This window comes from Trifolium pratense, linkage group LG7 (assembly GCF_020283565.1).
Source record: "Trifolium pratense cultivar HEN17-A07 linkage group LG7, ARS_RC_1.1, whole genome shotgun sequence".
Lineage (NCBI taxonomy): Eukaryota > Viridiplantae > Streptophyta > Magnoliopsida > Fabales > Fabaceae > Trifolium > Trifolium pratense.
The window spans coordinates 29,720,630-29,737,125 of record NC_060065.1 but is presented as its reverse complement, the minus strand read 5'-3'; the positions used below and the strand labels follow the sequence as shown (position 1 = coordinate 29,737,125).

At 30.3% G+C, this 16,496-nt stretch overlaps 1 protein-coding gene across 1 annotated transcript; it reads right to left on the bottom strand.

Annotated features, from left to right (window-relative positions):
* Positions 1–6,672: 6,672 nt before the first annotated feature.
* Positions 6,673–10,775, bottom strand: LOC123894417 (C-factor-like). Its single transcript, XM_045944420.1, has 7 exons — positions 10,529–10,775; positions 10,226–10,378; positions 8,386–8,479; positions 8,090–8,172; positions 7,728–7,881; positions 7,112–7,423; positions 6,673–6,889 (listed from the first exon to the last, which is right to left on the bottom strand). The coding sequence occupies exons 1-6, from the start codon at positions 10,736–10,738 to the stop codon at positions 7,188–7,190; spliced, it is 930 nt and encodes a 309-aa protein (XP_045800376.1). The 5' UTR covers positions 10,739–10,775; the 3' UTR covers positions 6,673–6,889; positions 7,112–7,187.
* Positions 10,776–16,496: the final 5,721 nt, after the last annotated feature.

Here is a 16,496-nt window from a genome sequence, read left to right as displayed (position 1 = left end):
ATGAACATGTATGACGGTGTAAATTAGTTTTACACGATCATTTAATAAGAAATCATCAATCTATTAAATTATTTTGTTATACTCTAACAGTGTAATTTATTTTACACGTGCATCCATTCAAATTACATCATAATGTCACTTTTATTACTTTGTTCTTAAAATATCTCCTCAAATATTTACGTATAATGATATTGATTGCATGTAAAGAAATTATACATAAATTATACACTATCTTTATATTGGTGTGTGTGGAGATTCACATAATGTTTATTTACTATAATGTTTACAAAAATTACACCTTAAAATTCATATATAACATTTTCTAACCTCTTTCAAATTATGTTTTCTTTGTTAGAGATGAATGTGCAATAGTAATCGAAGAACCACATTCAAATTCGAGAATTTCGTGATACTTAGTATGAAATACGTTCAATGAAGCACATACTGAAATATGGATACCAAACATAAAACTGACACATTAATATTGATAAAAATTTGAAAAAATGACATGATTCCATGTAATCAGTATCGTCGATGTAAGACATGTAGTCTCAAACACGTTCTATGAAGCACATAAACAAACAAAGATACTAAACACGACACTGTCACGTTGACATTGATAAAAATTTAAGAAAATGGTGTGATTTAACCTAATCATAAGTGTCGATGTCATCGAAACATACATTGATATATGTCTAACACCGGAACGGACATAGATGAATCTGACATCGGTAGACGCTCTATTTAAAATGTGTATGTGCTGTATAGAATGTGTTGGTAACGAACACTTTGATTTTAATAAGAAGGGAGGAGATATCTATTTTCAAGTGTCAAATGGGAGAGCTTGGTCTGCAAGGTACCTAATAAGGATGTCCTCGACAGAATGTAATATGATCTTCCAAATTCACATCTTTATAGAAATATATATAAAGACAACACAAATTATTCAACATCTCAAAGTACGATTAATTGGTGTTTATTTTTCTTTTCAATTTTTTTTCTCTCTCATATGACAATGAAATTTATTTGTCCATAGAATTTTCCTAAATGGGAGAAGAAGCTACTCAAAGATGAATGGATCGAATGTGAATCATCACTACAATCAAATCACTACCAGTACCACTACCACCACCAAAGAGTTGTAGTTAACAGAATGATGTGCAAGCGGTTCACTTTTCAATCTAATCTTTTGCATTTCTAGACATTACTTATGATATATGCACTCTTTGTAATGAATTGTTATGTTTATTAGTCTAATATAAAATAGGGTATGTTAAACAGTATATTCGGTGCACTTGTTAAGTATATCAAAAATTAATATAAATAAAACTTAAGGTTAATGTCGATAAAAATAATTTTTTACATTTTCAATGCATTGAATGCACGAGTTTCAAAGACAAAATTTCCTTATTATGTGTTTAACTAGTGCATCGGGTGCATTATTTAACATTTTCCTATAAAATATTAACCCCTTGAGAATTTTTTTTTTTTTTTTTTTTATCTTAGTTATGTAGATTTTGATGATTAAAATAGTAATTCGTCATATACTCTTGCAATATAAAATATCATCATAAATATAAGGCAAAGGTTAACATGTGCCCTTTGGGCACATGTTAAAGTGTATTTAATTAACTAGTATCACACTTAATGTATTTCAAAAATAGTAATAATAATTTCATTAATTAAAGGAAAAAGCTGGATGGTGCGAATTTGCATTGACGAAGTTTTACGAATGCTTTATAGCCATTGGATTGTGTTTGATTTTGACATACTTTAACTCTTATCTATTTTTAAAATACAAAAAACAATCTATAGCTCACATATCATTTGTTTCGTTATGCATTCGCAATTTGTCACTTCGCACCAAATAGCAAGTCTCTTAATTAAAATATATGATCCATTATATTTATTAATTATTTAAATCAATTTGAAAGACATGTTATGATACTCTTACCAAAGATCACGATGATGATACACACGCTGGTCAAATGATTTTGGTACAAAGCTATCATCTTTGCTTTTAGTCCTTTCAATGAATTTTACACCTCCATTTTACACAAGTTGGAAATGTTACTGATTTTGTAGATGGTATACAAACTTTGATTTTGGAGATGATTTAAGAGATGATTATGTATACCATCTCAAAGTCAGCATCACGTTTTTGTGAAGGAAAAAAAATGGCTTGATTGTTAACAAACAAAAATAAATTGGATGCATATAATTAGTCAGACGCGTGTATCATCATTATCTTTGGCAAGAGTATCATAATTTGTCTTCCAAATTGATTTAAATAATTAATAAATATAGTGGACCATATCTTTTAATTAATAAAATTGATTATTACTATTTTTGAAATATATTAAGTGGAATATTAGTTAATTTAATGCACCTTAAAATGTGCCAACCCTTATGGCACATGTTAGCGGAACCCAAATATAACTATAAATTTTAGAACTCAAATAACTATCCATTAATTCGACATGAGAATAAAATGCAACCACATAAAAAGTACCGGTAATTACTTCTCAAACATAACCAAAAAAATTACTCTCTCCGTCCCACAATGAGGACCCATTTTGAAAATGTATACTATTTATATATTTTGGTTTGACCATATTTTTCTACTAATAAATAAAAATAAATATTATCATATAAGATGTTGTTTGATTCGTCTCGATGAGTATTTTTAAAATATCAAATTTTTATAATTTTTATTATTATACAATTAAAAATATTAATCGTCATGCATCGGCAAACGTGATGAAACAGTCAACTAGGACACTCTTTTTGGGACGGAGGGAGTAGGAGTTTTACATTTAATATATTAATCAATTATTCCTTATGATCAATTGGACATGATGAATTCAAGTATCAAGAGAATATTAAAACAATTCGATGCATACATGAATTTCATGTTGATTGCATTTTTAAATGGTTGATGATGAAAAACGAGTGTCCTATTTGCAAATCAGAAGTTGTAACTCCAACAAAAAAAGATTGATAAGAATCCATAAGTTTTTTAAGATATGAATATCTTTTTCTTTCTTAATATGTAATTTTTTTAACAATATGATTTTAACAACAACTATTTTGTTATGGTATTTCTAAACATACCATAACAAAATATGAATTGTGTCCATAATCAAATTACGAAAAATAAATTACATATTAAGAAAGAACTTATGGATTCTTATCAATCTTTTTTTTGTTGGAGTTACAACTTCTGATTTGCAAATAGTACACTCGTTTTTCATCATCAACCATTTAGAAATGCAATCAACATGAAATTCATGTATGCATTAAATTGTTTTAATATTCTCTTGATACTTGAATTCATCATGTCCAATTGATAAGGAAAAATTGATTAGTACTCCCTCCATCCTTAATTATAAGCAAATGTTTTCTTTTCAGATTCGTTGAATAATTAATGTATTTGGTCTATATTATAGACCAAATTCATCAGTTATTGAATGAATTTGAAATGCTGACTTTGAAATATTAAGTGTAAGGAATCATGTTGCTAAAAGATCATACCTGGCATATAAGGCAGTTGTCTGTTTCTCGATCATCCGGAGGTAACACATTCAAAACAATACTAAGGGACTAAGGGAACATGGAGTGTATATATATTTATTAAATTGAGATGAAAATCAAATTTTCTGTATGCTTACCATACTGCTCACATCTAATCAAAGAAATCACAGTTGTTGAAGATTTATTGTGATATATCAGAGAAAGAGTAGAGATATAAGACAACGATAATGGTTTTCATTTGATAAAGACCGAAACAATAATCCATAAACCTGGTTTTGTTTCCTCCCTTATGGATCTAGAGAGTGGGGTGGGGGAGAGATGTATGGTATTATGGGATGCGCCGCTACTCGTATCATCAAAGCGATTCAGGCACACATTTTATAAGCAGTCAAAAGCATATTGATATTAGGGTTAAGATTCTGTTATTTATTGTAAAATAAATAAATTATAGATGATAAAATTATATTTAATTGATTTCTCCAAAATAAATTTCACGGTAAAAATTTGAATAGTATATTTTCTTATTTAGTTTAATTTTTTTATACACTAAGAGCATAATGACATTAAAAAGAATAATAGACATCTCAACTTTGTTGACCCCGTAGTAAGCTCTAATCCTATGTCAAATGGTCATATATATTAATTAAAAAAAATATGAAAATTATATACAATGATAAGACAAAAAACCTTACCCAAAATTCGAAATAAAAATAAATAAATAAAATCTAAAGAAAAGGAACACAAGCAAAAAGACAAAAATTAATGTATAATGTTTTTTTTATCATTGTAATACGAGCCTTTGGACTTTTTAAGCTTTGTGGTCATGAAAGTTCTATCATTGGCTCTTGTATTTAGAGAAAATTAGGTCAATTGAAAGGGGAAAAACCACCTTGTATATTCAACAGGTTCTCCGATAAAAATTAATCACCGTTAAATGATACCTCTAAAATATGCATAGTTTTAGTACCTATTTTCCTTATAATAATCTTGCTTGTTTGCAAAGTTTTTAGTACTTTCTTACTATTTTCCTTATAATAATCTTGCTTGTTTGCAAAGTTTCTAGTACTTTCTTACTACATTTTGCTTGTTTTCTATTTTGTAGGCCCAAAAGCATCGATAAAGTATCCACCTTTTGGCCCATTTTTATGACTTCATGGTTAAGGCTTGCAATGATGATGTGGATAAGGATGTTTTCTCTCCCCACCCTCCGCGATTCTTTTATACCCCCAATATTCCAATTGTGCCCTCGGAAAAAACTTCGGTTCGTAGAAACCGAATTTTTTTTAGTACAAATTCAGGGTAAATTTCGGTTTTCATAAACCGAAATTTGTTTTCAAGGCAAAAAAAAACTTCGGTTTTTATAAACCGAAGTTTTTTGCAAGGGCAAAATTTGAAAGTTAGGGGATAAAAGAATCACAAAGGGTGGGGAGAGAAAACATCGTGGATAAGTGTTTGTTTAATGAAAATCAAGTGGAAATTATGAAGGAAAGAGTTACAATTTCGTGGAAGTAGCTATTAATCACATTAAGGATCATAAAAACCCACTAAAGATCAAATGTTGCACCAATCTGAAGGCTGTAGCGGCAGTAGCAAGCTTCACACGGCCGTGATAGAGACTGGTGATGAAAATATCAGTTTTCTTATCTCTTTTCCCTCTTCATGACCACTTATCATTATATAACTCATATCCTGTTGAAAGCCACCAAATTTACTTCACATATGGCTATATAAGGAGCCTTAGTCTCTTTTGTAATAAATTGTGATGAAAGAAATTACTATGATGTTTTTAGGGTAGTTTTAAGATTATTTTAATGTAATTTTATTAGTTTTAAGTAGTCGATCATGAAAAATACATAAAGATTTAGTTTACTTGAAGAATAAGCAAGAGTTAGAAGAAATTACATAAAAAGCAAAAATTGAAGAAAATCTGCACATCATGCATCGTGCCACGATGAAGATTTACTGAAGGATCGTGCCACGATGAGGCGCGTTCCAGTGCGCGAAAATCACTACAAATAGAGGTCCAGGCACCATATTTTGACACACTGAAATTGAGAGAGTTCAAGAAAGCAAGGCGATCTCTCACCAATGGGAGTAGTTTTTCTAGCGCTTTTACGAGGTTATTTTGTATTTGTAATTTTCTAAACTCTTTGTTATGTTGATTATGCATATGAGTAGCTAAGTTCCTTCTAGGTAATATGATACTTCTAGGTACTTAGATCCATTATACCGCATCTAGATGAACTTCCCTTGAACTATTTGAATCCATGTAATTGGTTCGAAAAAGACTATATTCATTGCAATTCAGTTTATTATTTCATTTAATTATCTCTATTCTTCATGTTAGCATATTCATAAGTAGACGTATTTATGAATTGTTAACAAGAATTAATTGACCAGTAACATAGCTTTTAAATCTCAACATGAGATAATTATTTAAACCAACGCTAGGAATAGTACGTAACATTGAACTTGAGGTTTGTGCGAAACGAATGGCATAATACAATACTATGCTTAAGTTTCACCGAATTAATGCGTTCATGATTTCCATACTCATCTACAAAAGTAGTGGGTGTTATTAATTGAATATGATAATTTTAGTATACAAAAGCACATTTTACTACTTTTTGGTTAATTCGTCATGGTATTAAAAGGAATTGCAAGGAAATATAACGTCATATTATCAAATATGAATAGGGGAGGAATTAAAACATCTTAACAACATCTTTCTCAACTTGAATTTCTCAAAACAAGTTCTTAAAAACCAAAATTTACTTTCAGTTTTATTTCCTAAATTCATTCTAACTACTTTGTTAAACAATTCATGTGGAGACGAACTTATATAAATATTATTACTAATATTAACCCCTTGAGTATTTTTTTTTTTGTCTTAGTTCTGTAGTTTTTGATGATTAAAATAGTAATTGGTCATACACTATTGCACTATAAATGTTGTAAAAAATTTCAAATTGTGGTATTCTCTTATTGTCTTTAGACGATGGCAATTTTTTATCTTCATTTTTAGATTTTCTTCTCTTTTGATCATTTAATTTATCTCCTTTATATGTACTGAAAACATGTGTTGGAGAGATACTAGTCCAATAGTACTTAAGAGATAAATGTGTCAATGAAAAACTATAAGGTAAATCATTTTTGAATTTTGTTAAATAGGATTCTTTACAAAGGCAATTTGGTTGCATTCTAAATAATAACTTATTTCTTAACTATTTATATTTAAGCTGTTTCTATCATTGTCTCCGGTGCAAGCTATCATTCTGTTCATTCTATTCATCGCCTGCAAATTCTTTCTCATATGATGTCCTTTTTTCTTCGGAGTTGTCTCCATTTTAACAACCTGAACAATCAAACAAAAGAGACTAAGATCAAACTCTTGATAGTGTGTGAGTGTGTGTGTGTGTAAGGTGTGAAGCGTCTTTTACTTATAAACGATTTTTTCATGTCATATCATTTCAATATAATCTCCCTGATTACAACTCTTCGTGCTCATAACTTGACATATATAGATTATAGGGAATGGTAATCAATCAAATGAATTGAAAGCAATTTTGTTAATTACCTCGTTTGAGTAGTCTGCGTTCTCTGATTCAGATGCCGCACTTTCATGCTATGTTGTTTAACATAAATATAACAGATTACCAAGGAATTTCTTGACCATCCCAAGCAAAGAACTTTCCATTGTCCTGACTCTTCACATTGTTAATGATGTGTAACAACTTTTGAACTGAGTACTCTTTGGTTAAGAGCTTTTCTTTAGGAATATTTTTTTGAAATGGCTTAGTAAGATCTGTATCAACTGTACCAGGATGCAATAAAATACTTATTATTGGATCCTTCTTCCTTGCAAATTCCAACGAGATAGTCTTCGACACTGATAGAACGTAAGTGGAAAAATAAGCTCTTAATGATGACAATTTCAAATAATTTATCATGTAAGTGCTTATGTATAACAAAAGGTAAATTAAAGTCAAACGATTTTCATATCAGATATAAGTTGTTTTCATAACTAGCTACATACGAAAATAAGTGGAAAACAACTTATGAACCATGTCAGAAATTGTTATCATAAACTCTCCCAACAGATAAGCTCAAATGAGACCACAATGCATGATCCAATGATGCATTTAACATACTGAGTATAACAAGACAATTATGATGAAAAAAGAGGGTCATACGTTGATTAAGAGCAGTTTTTGAAGATCGATACGAATGCCAATCACCAAGACGATTATTTCCAATAGATGCAACCCTTGAACTTAAACTAGCAACAACTGCAGAACTTCTTTCAGTCCCAATGCCACCCCCAACTTTTAGAAGAGGCCACATGTGCTGATTTAGAAATTCACAGAATTAGATAAGCATGTTGGCTCATATTATCATCGAAAACACATTGATTCATAACATTGAAGGAAAAGAAACACATACAAAATCAGATAGAAACAACAATATATAAAGATAGAACCCGCATTTACTTCACAAATTATCTTAAATAGATAGATAAATTAAAAAATTGTAATGAAATTCAGATTGATGTTACCTTGATAACCAAGATAGGTCCAACGGCATTAACCTCATACGCAAGCATTAAAGACGACTTCTCCAATTTGTTCAATGTGGTTTCTGTATAGCATATGTTAACTAATATAATTAACTAACGCAATTCGAAAGAAACTTAGACATGGTAAGAGAGTTTTAGCGCATAGTTACACATAACTAGCCTCCATTACACACTCCTATCTTTACAGGGGGCAAGCTCTTAAACCTGCCTGTAAATGACAATAGGCGGTGGATATTCTATTATAGCCATTACCAAAGAATGAAACAAATCTTTACCTGGTTGTAATACTCCAGGTATTGAAAAAATTCCAGATACATTTATGAGAAGGTTTAGATGGCCATATGTCTCTTTTATTGACAATGCAGATTCCTGAAATATTATGAAAAACACAAAGCTTAACAAACTAATACTCCCTCTGGCTCTGCGACAAAATATAAGCAAAAGTTACTTTTTAGGTTCATTGTATTTTTATTTTTTTTTAAACAGCTTTTAGGTTCATTGTATGATTAATGTATCTGGTTTATATTATAGACCAGATACATTAATCATACAATGAACCTAATAAGTAATTTTTGCTTATATTTTATCACAGAGGGAGTAGGTTTTTGGAATCTTTTAAATCTAACAGTTAACTGTCTTAAGTATTAAATAAGAATATATCAACCTATATTCAATAGCCTATAGCTAATCATGTTGTTTAATAGAAAAGGCTGCTACATTTGTTAATTCTCCCTAGTCAAAAGTTTTCATTTTGGAACTGACAAGTTGGTTAACATAATAAGGGTAGTAGTGGAATTTGAACAAACTGCTATTTTTTGCGATCTATGATTGAAAACACAGATCAGAGTAATATATAAGGATGAATATGTGCAATGTCCTTTTTGCTCAAGACTTATATAAGAAATCATTCCCCATTTTGATGACTTAGCATTAGCGGAGTCGATACTGAAGGGCCTGTTGTGTGCTGATAGACCAAAGGGTGGCAATAGGTATAACGAGGCCAGAAGAAACTCTAATACCAAGGGATTAAGTAAGTAAAAAACATGCTTCAATTGATTCAATGTCTGAGACTCAACAATCTCTAAGCCATTATTCCAGCATTTCTTTTTTAATTGTTATTAAGGTTGACTTTGAATATATTGATGGAGAAATAGTACTAGGTGTTAAACGGGATTGAATCTCGCTCCCAAAAGCTAACTTAAAGGATGAGGGTGCCCAAGCGCATATATACATCCAACAGTCCAACAGCTTGTCAATGTGGGGCTCCAATACAACTTCAATACTCACTCTCACGCCTAGTGCAGTTCGTGGGTCAATTTTTTACATTGTCATCCTTAACCTGACTCTGATATCATATATAATGAGCTTGGATATCCAAGCCCATTTAACACTAGAAAAGCACGCTTTTATTCTTTTTCCAACATAGCTAAAGTTCAAATATACCTCATTATTTTGGAAATAAATTCTACTAATTCATGCAGGTTCCACAAAAATATAGTGGAATCCTTGTGAATTTAAACCTAACAGAAGAAACTGTCTTGCTAGCATTTCGTTTCTTTTTTTTATCTAGTAGTCAAGTGGCTAAACTCACACACTTTAAGTGTGGGGAATCTGGGGTTCGAACCTCGATCCCTTCAATAATGTCCCTTGTAGTTGTAGCTACCAACTGAGCTATACACTTACAGTACGATGCTACCATTTCTCTTTTTTATTTTTGGTCAAGTAGCCTAGTGGCTATACTTAAACATTTAAGTGTGGAGAAGTGGGGAATCCGACCTGACCCCTCCAATAATATCTCTGGTAGTTAACAATTGAACTACACTCTAGCATTTCTATTACTAGGAATATGTACAAAGGACTAATAGCATATATAAGCCTACAGTTAAATCGAAGCTAAACATATTTTATAAACCATGCCACAAATCCCATTTCTATTGTCTAGTAAAATTTCCTATACCAAATACACCACTTTAAGTTTAATGTTTGACAAGAAATCTATAATAAGTCCCAACACCCTAATAATTAAAAGGGTCACTTGGTATCTAAATTCATGCTTACTGTATGTAAAAATGACAGAAAATAAAGTAAAACAATAAATAGGAACAGAAGCAAAACCTCAATAGAACTTTCAATAGTCAAATCCAATGGCAAAATTTGAAGACAATCATCAAATCTATCCTTCAAATGGAGAAGCCCAGTTGATGCATTTGGATTACGACAAGTAGCAATAACATGCCCTTTATCATTGTTCTCTAACAATTGCTTCACCTACACAATGCAGAAACACAAAACTGTAACTAAAAAAACAGAGAGGAAAAAAAAATCACACCCCATGAAGAAAAAGTAGATTTTTTTGACAATGTATGAAATACCCATGAGGAAAAAAACATTGATTTTGTAGGAAAAAAAGAATCTTACGAATTCAAGACCGATTCCTCTGGAAGCTCCTTGAACTAAGGAAACAGCATTAGGTTGAGAAGATGATGATGATGATGATGATGAAGAAAAGGCTCTTCTTGCTAGTGATAGAAGCCTAGGTGAACGTGAAGCCATGGAAGTGTTGTTCTTGTTGTGGGTTGGTGGCAATAGAAGCAATAGTGAATCATTACATGAAAGAGAAAAGAACATGAAGCGTGGCTGAATAGTGACCAAAAAAGGAATGCTATCAACAGAAAAACACGGAAATAGAGTACTAAGGGCAAGTTCTACCATCTAGAAGTGCATGTCAATGGTGCACAAGTCACCGATTTCATTATAACGAATATGAATTTTACAAAATTTATCGTTGAATTGAAAGTTTATATCATATAGATTATTTATATTTTTTTTGGAAAAAAATTGAAAATCATATGATATGTTATTGAGACCAGTTAAAATTAACGGTTTATGAATTTTTATTAAATACCGTTAATCTTTATGAGATTTAATAACATATCAAATAGTTTTTAATTTTTTTTATGGATAATCTATATAATATAAACTTTTAATTCAACGATAAATTTTATAAAATTCGTATTCGTTATAATAAAATCGGTGACTTGTGCACCATGCACCATATGGTGCATTTTGTGCATGTTAGCCATAGCCAATACTAATATAGTACTAACACAAAAATTTACACTTCATCAAAATAAATTAAAATAATTTTTTTATGAGAGAAAGAACAAAAACAACATGTAACATGTTATGAATTTGAGTCGAAAATCACACCAATAATATTTAATGTGTGGGGCTAATGAATTGAAGCAATCAAATCAACAAATAGATGAGCAATAATCACAACAAAAGCTAGAACCACCAAAACGATAGAGAGAGACCCTCCAATCAACTATCAAACTTTCTTCTTCATTACAAAGATTCATTACAAAATAGTTGCAAGAATTAGACTTCAACCATAATTCTACCATTTTCCCAAATCTCTTCTCATGACCAAGAGATTTCAATGATAAGTGATTACAATGTGTTAGAAACACTTCCCCAACCCTAGAATATACCCAAAAGGAACCCTCTTTAATCCTAGATTGATGTTGGATGAAGAACCCTAAAAAAACTCACATTTTCTCTCTTACGGCTGCAGAAACGTGACCCGTATATATAACTGCGCGATTTTCGCCCAGGGCACAAATTTTTTCGCTCGGGACGGAAAAAAGTAAGTCAGCTCATGCTCTACTGAAATGTTCGCCCGAGGCACCATTTTTTTCGCTTGGGGCGAAAAAATCAATTTTCTACTTCAATTTAAAGGCAAATTACAACATAACATTCATGTTTATTTATTGTAGACTCTAACATACTGTGATTATATTATAATTAGAATAAAATCTTTTCACAAAAATTCATATATAACATTTTATAACCTCTTCCAAACTATGTTTTCTTTGTTAGTGATAAATGTACAATACTAATCGACCAACTACATTCAAATTTGAAAATTTAGTGACACGTTGTCTAAAATACGTTCAATGAAGCACATACAAATATAAATATTGAACATAAAATTGACACATTGATATTGATAATTTTTTTTTTTTAAAATGACATGATTCAATGAGGATATTATCGTTGGTGTCAGACGTATAGTCTCAATTACGTTCTATGAAGTACATACACAAACATAGATACTAAACACAATACTGACACGTTGACACTGATAAAAATTTGAGAGAATAATGTGATTTAATATACCCATAAGTGTTGGTATCATCGAAACGGACATTTATAATAGTTTATAATATTAATTGGTCATACACTCTTGCGCTATAAAATAACATAAATGTAACTTTAAATTTTAGAACTCAAACACAACTATCCATTAATACAAGATCAGAATAAAATGCAACACATAAAAAGTTCTCAAACATAACAAATCTAGACATGCTTATAGAGCTCTGAAATATCATAACAAAATATGAATTGTGCCTAAAATCAAATTGTTGAAAATTACATATTAAGAAAATGTTGATATCCTCGAAGAACCGATGGATTCTTATCAATCTTTTTTTTGTTGGAGTTACAACTTCTGATTTGTAGATAGGACATTCATTTTTCATCATCAACCATTTAGAAATGCAATCATCATGAAATTCTTGAAAGAAAAGGATATTCATATCCTTGAAGAACTTATATATGGATTCTTATCAATCTTTTTTTGTTGGAGTTACAACTTCTGATTTGCAAATAAACACTCATTTTTCATCATCAACCATTTAAAAATGCTAATCAACATGAAAATTCATGGATGCATTGAATTGTTCCAATATTCTCTTGATACCTTGAATTCATCCTGTCCAATTGATAAGGAATAATTGATTAGTATATTAAATGAAAAACTCTTATAAAATATTTGACATCGAAATATCAAGTGTAAGGAATCATGTTGATAAAAGATCATACCTGGCATATAATGCAAGTGTTTGTTGCTTGATCATCTGGAGGTAACTCATTCAAATCAATAAGGGAGCCTTTAGTGTATATACAGATATTATTTTAATTTCACAATTATTAAATTGAGATGAAAATTTCGACAAAAAAAAAATTGAGATGAAAATCTAGTTTTTAGGTATGCTTACCATGATGCTCACATCTAATCAAAGAAATCACAGTTGTTGAATATTTATTCTGATATGTCAGAGAAATAGTAGAGATAGACAACGGTAATGATTTCCATTTGATAAAGACTGGAACAATAGTTCGTAAACCTAGTTTTGTTTTCTCCCTCATGGATCTAGAGAGTAGGGTGGGGGAGAGATGAATGGTATTGGGATGCGCCGCTACTCGTATGATCAAAGAAATCTAGGCACACATTTATAAGGAGTCGAAAGCATTGGTATTAGGGTGAAGATTTTGCTTATTTATTGTAAAATAAATAAATAAATTATAGATGATAAAATTATATTTAATTAATTTCTCCAAATATCGAATAATATATATATATTTTTTTTTGTGTACACTAATTAGAGCATAATGGCATCAAAAGGAATAGTAGACATCCCAACTATGTTGACCCCTTACTATGTCCTAAGTCCCTAATCTTATGTCAAATGCTCATATTTATTAATCAAAAAAAGAGAAAATTATATACAATGATAGGGGAAATAATCTTATTGAAAATCAAAAGAAACGGAAACAAAAGCAAAACGAAGAAAATTAATTTATAGCGTTTCTTTTATCATTGTAATATGAGCCTTTGGACTTCTTAAGCCAGTGGTCATGAAGTTCTATCAATTGAGAGGGTAGAAACCACCTCGTGTACTTAACGGGTTCTTCGACATAAATTAATCACCGTTAAATAATGGCGAAAATTTTGTACTTATAACACACAAATCCAATTTCTTTTGTAGCTAATCCAGTTTTAGCCTATGCTAGTTCTGTGAAGGCAAACTAATAGATCATTACACAAATCAGAGAAAATAAAAGATGAAGATTTTAGAATAGGAAACCTTTCTTCTTCTTTTCTTCATAGTCGCCTCCCCCCACCTTAACCTAGTTTTTTTTCTTCTTGATCTATCAAGGAGGGGTGGTTTTAGGGTCAATTTTTGACCCAAAATCACCCCTCATAATTGTTTTTCCTTTTCTTCTTTATTTAAATAAGTGATCTTCACATTGATCAAGTTTTTCTTTTGTGTTTTCTTTTTTGTGATTTCGCCGTCTGAGTGCGGCGTTGTGTTTTTCGTCGTCTTGTGCGACGTTTTTGTTGTCTCGTATTGTGCGGTGTTCATTTGATTTATATTGAAAAGATCGGCTTCAGTCAATTACAGATTCAACCAATGATTTGGGCTTCAACGCTGCAGATCCGGAGGCATGGATATTCGGTGACTTTATCATATTATTTGTTGTAGGCATTTTGCCGTTGTATGCTATTAACTCGGATGCTGTGAGTTTTGTTCGCAGATTCATCCTTTACGTTTTTAGCGATGTTGATTATGTGGTTGTTTTTTATGTAATCTATCAATTTGAATGAATGAATATCATTTGTTATTGTGAAAAAAAAAAAAAAAGATGAAGATTTTCTATACGTGCTATAAGCAAAAACTACAAAATAAAAACAATCTTATCCACTAAGAAAGACACATTAGCTACAACTCCTCTAAATTAAATGACGACCTTTAGCATTTTTCTTATTCATCACCAAAGCACCAAAACTATTGAAATGACTTCATACCTCCTAAAAATGAATAAAATCCACATTCAATCACTTATAATTTTTTTTCCACACTTGTAATATTTCATCCGTCTCAAAATAAGTGACCTAATATTTTTTTTGAACAAGATATAAATGACCTAATATTGACTTTATGTACTATTCAAATGATCTACTTTGACCATATTTTTCTACTAATATATACATGCAAATATAAGTATATGAGATGTTGTTTGATCTGTCTCGATGAGTATTTTCAAAATATATAATTTTTAATAATAGATAACTTAATATATTAATTTATTAAAATTGTACATTGACAAACATGAATGAAGTCAACTAAGTCATTTATTTTGGAACGGAGAGAGTAAGAAAAAACAATTAGAAAAAAAATTAAACATGAGAAAAAAAAATTAAAGAAAAATAATTGAATGACGTGACAATACTAATTTTATTTTAACTTTTCTTCATTTATTATGAGTGTGTGCCTAAATAATTTTTTGTCGGAGATATGCCAAACTAAGTACAGTATTTCTCATTTCATTTCTTCCTCTTCTTTAAAACAGAGTGCACACACAGTTTTATAAAGTTCCTGCAAAAATAATTCTTAGGAATATTTCAGCTTGAGAAGTTAAGAAGCCAAAGAAGATAAATACTTGCATGGACAAAAAAAATTTAGATTCAATTTGGTCACACTCACATAACAACACATATAATTTAATTATTTTAAAATACACATTATTTAATTACTTTCTCTTTTTATTTTTTTCTCAATCACGTGTATGTGATCAAATTGGACCTAAATTTTTTTGGTTCATATAAATATTTCTCGCCAAAGACAATGTACATTTTCCAAAAATTATTTAAATTTTAACAAAATTACTTTTTCCTTTTCTTAATTATAAACTTTTGACCAATTTATAAACGATTTGATGTTTGATAAGCAAATCATACTAAGATTGATAGAGATTAAAAGAAATTAACTCCCCCATCAAAAGACTAAAAGTAATTATATTCATATGATCAAACATTTGAAAAAATAAAAAGAACCCATATAGAAATGATGAAGCTTTATGTGTGTCATCACTTCAAAATCATGAACTACAGTAACTCCCACAAGAACAAGTTGCATTATTAATTATATTTTTCTTAAAAACCAAGATAACTCCGCATGCAACGGTGGAAACCATTTTTCAAGTAACTGAGATTCGTTTAAAAGTTTATTTTTTTCAATATATATTTTGTCATAAGTTTCATAAGTATCGATTAAAAAATAAACACCGAATCAAATAATTAAGAGATTTCCAATAAAAAAATAATTAAGAGATTTAAATATTTATTGTTTGTATCTGATATCATTGATTATATATTCATTCAAATGCATATAATGATTCTTGCCCGTCAATCAAATAGGAGACGATAAAAACCCATATGGGCAAAACCAATAACCAAACTGTTGTTTTCTCTCTGCCCATTGAAGTGACTTCATTTGTAGGGAAGTGAGAACGGAATTCACTAAAGTTTATGGATTTGACAAGACCATATCCAATAACTTTGGCTTCACCAGAATTAATAAAGTTGTCTCCATTACAAATTGGAATGGAGATATGTGGTTTAAATGTGCTATGGCCAATTTGTCACATTTTAGAAATATAAAAGAGGAGCATCCACTAATACTAGGTGTAGTCGTTTAGAGATGTATCTTATGATAGCTAATAATAACATGAATTTGACATTAACATGCACATG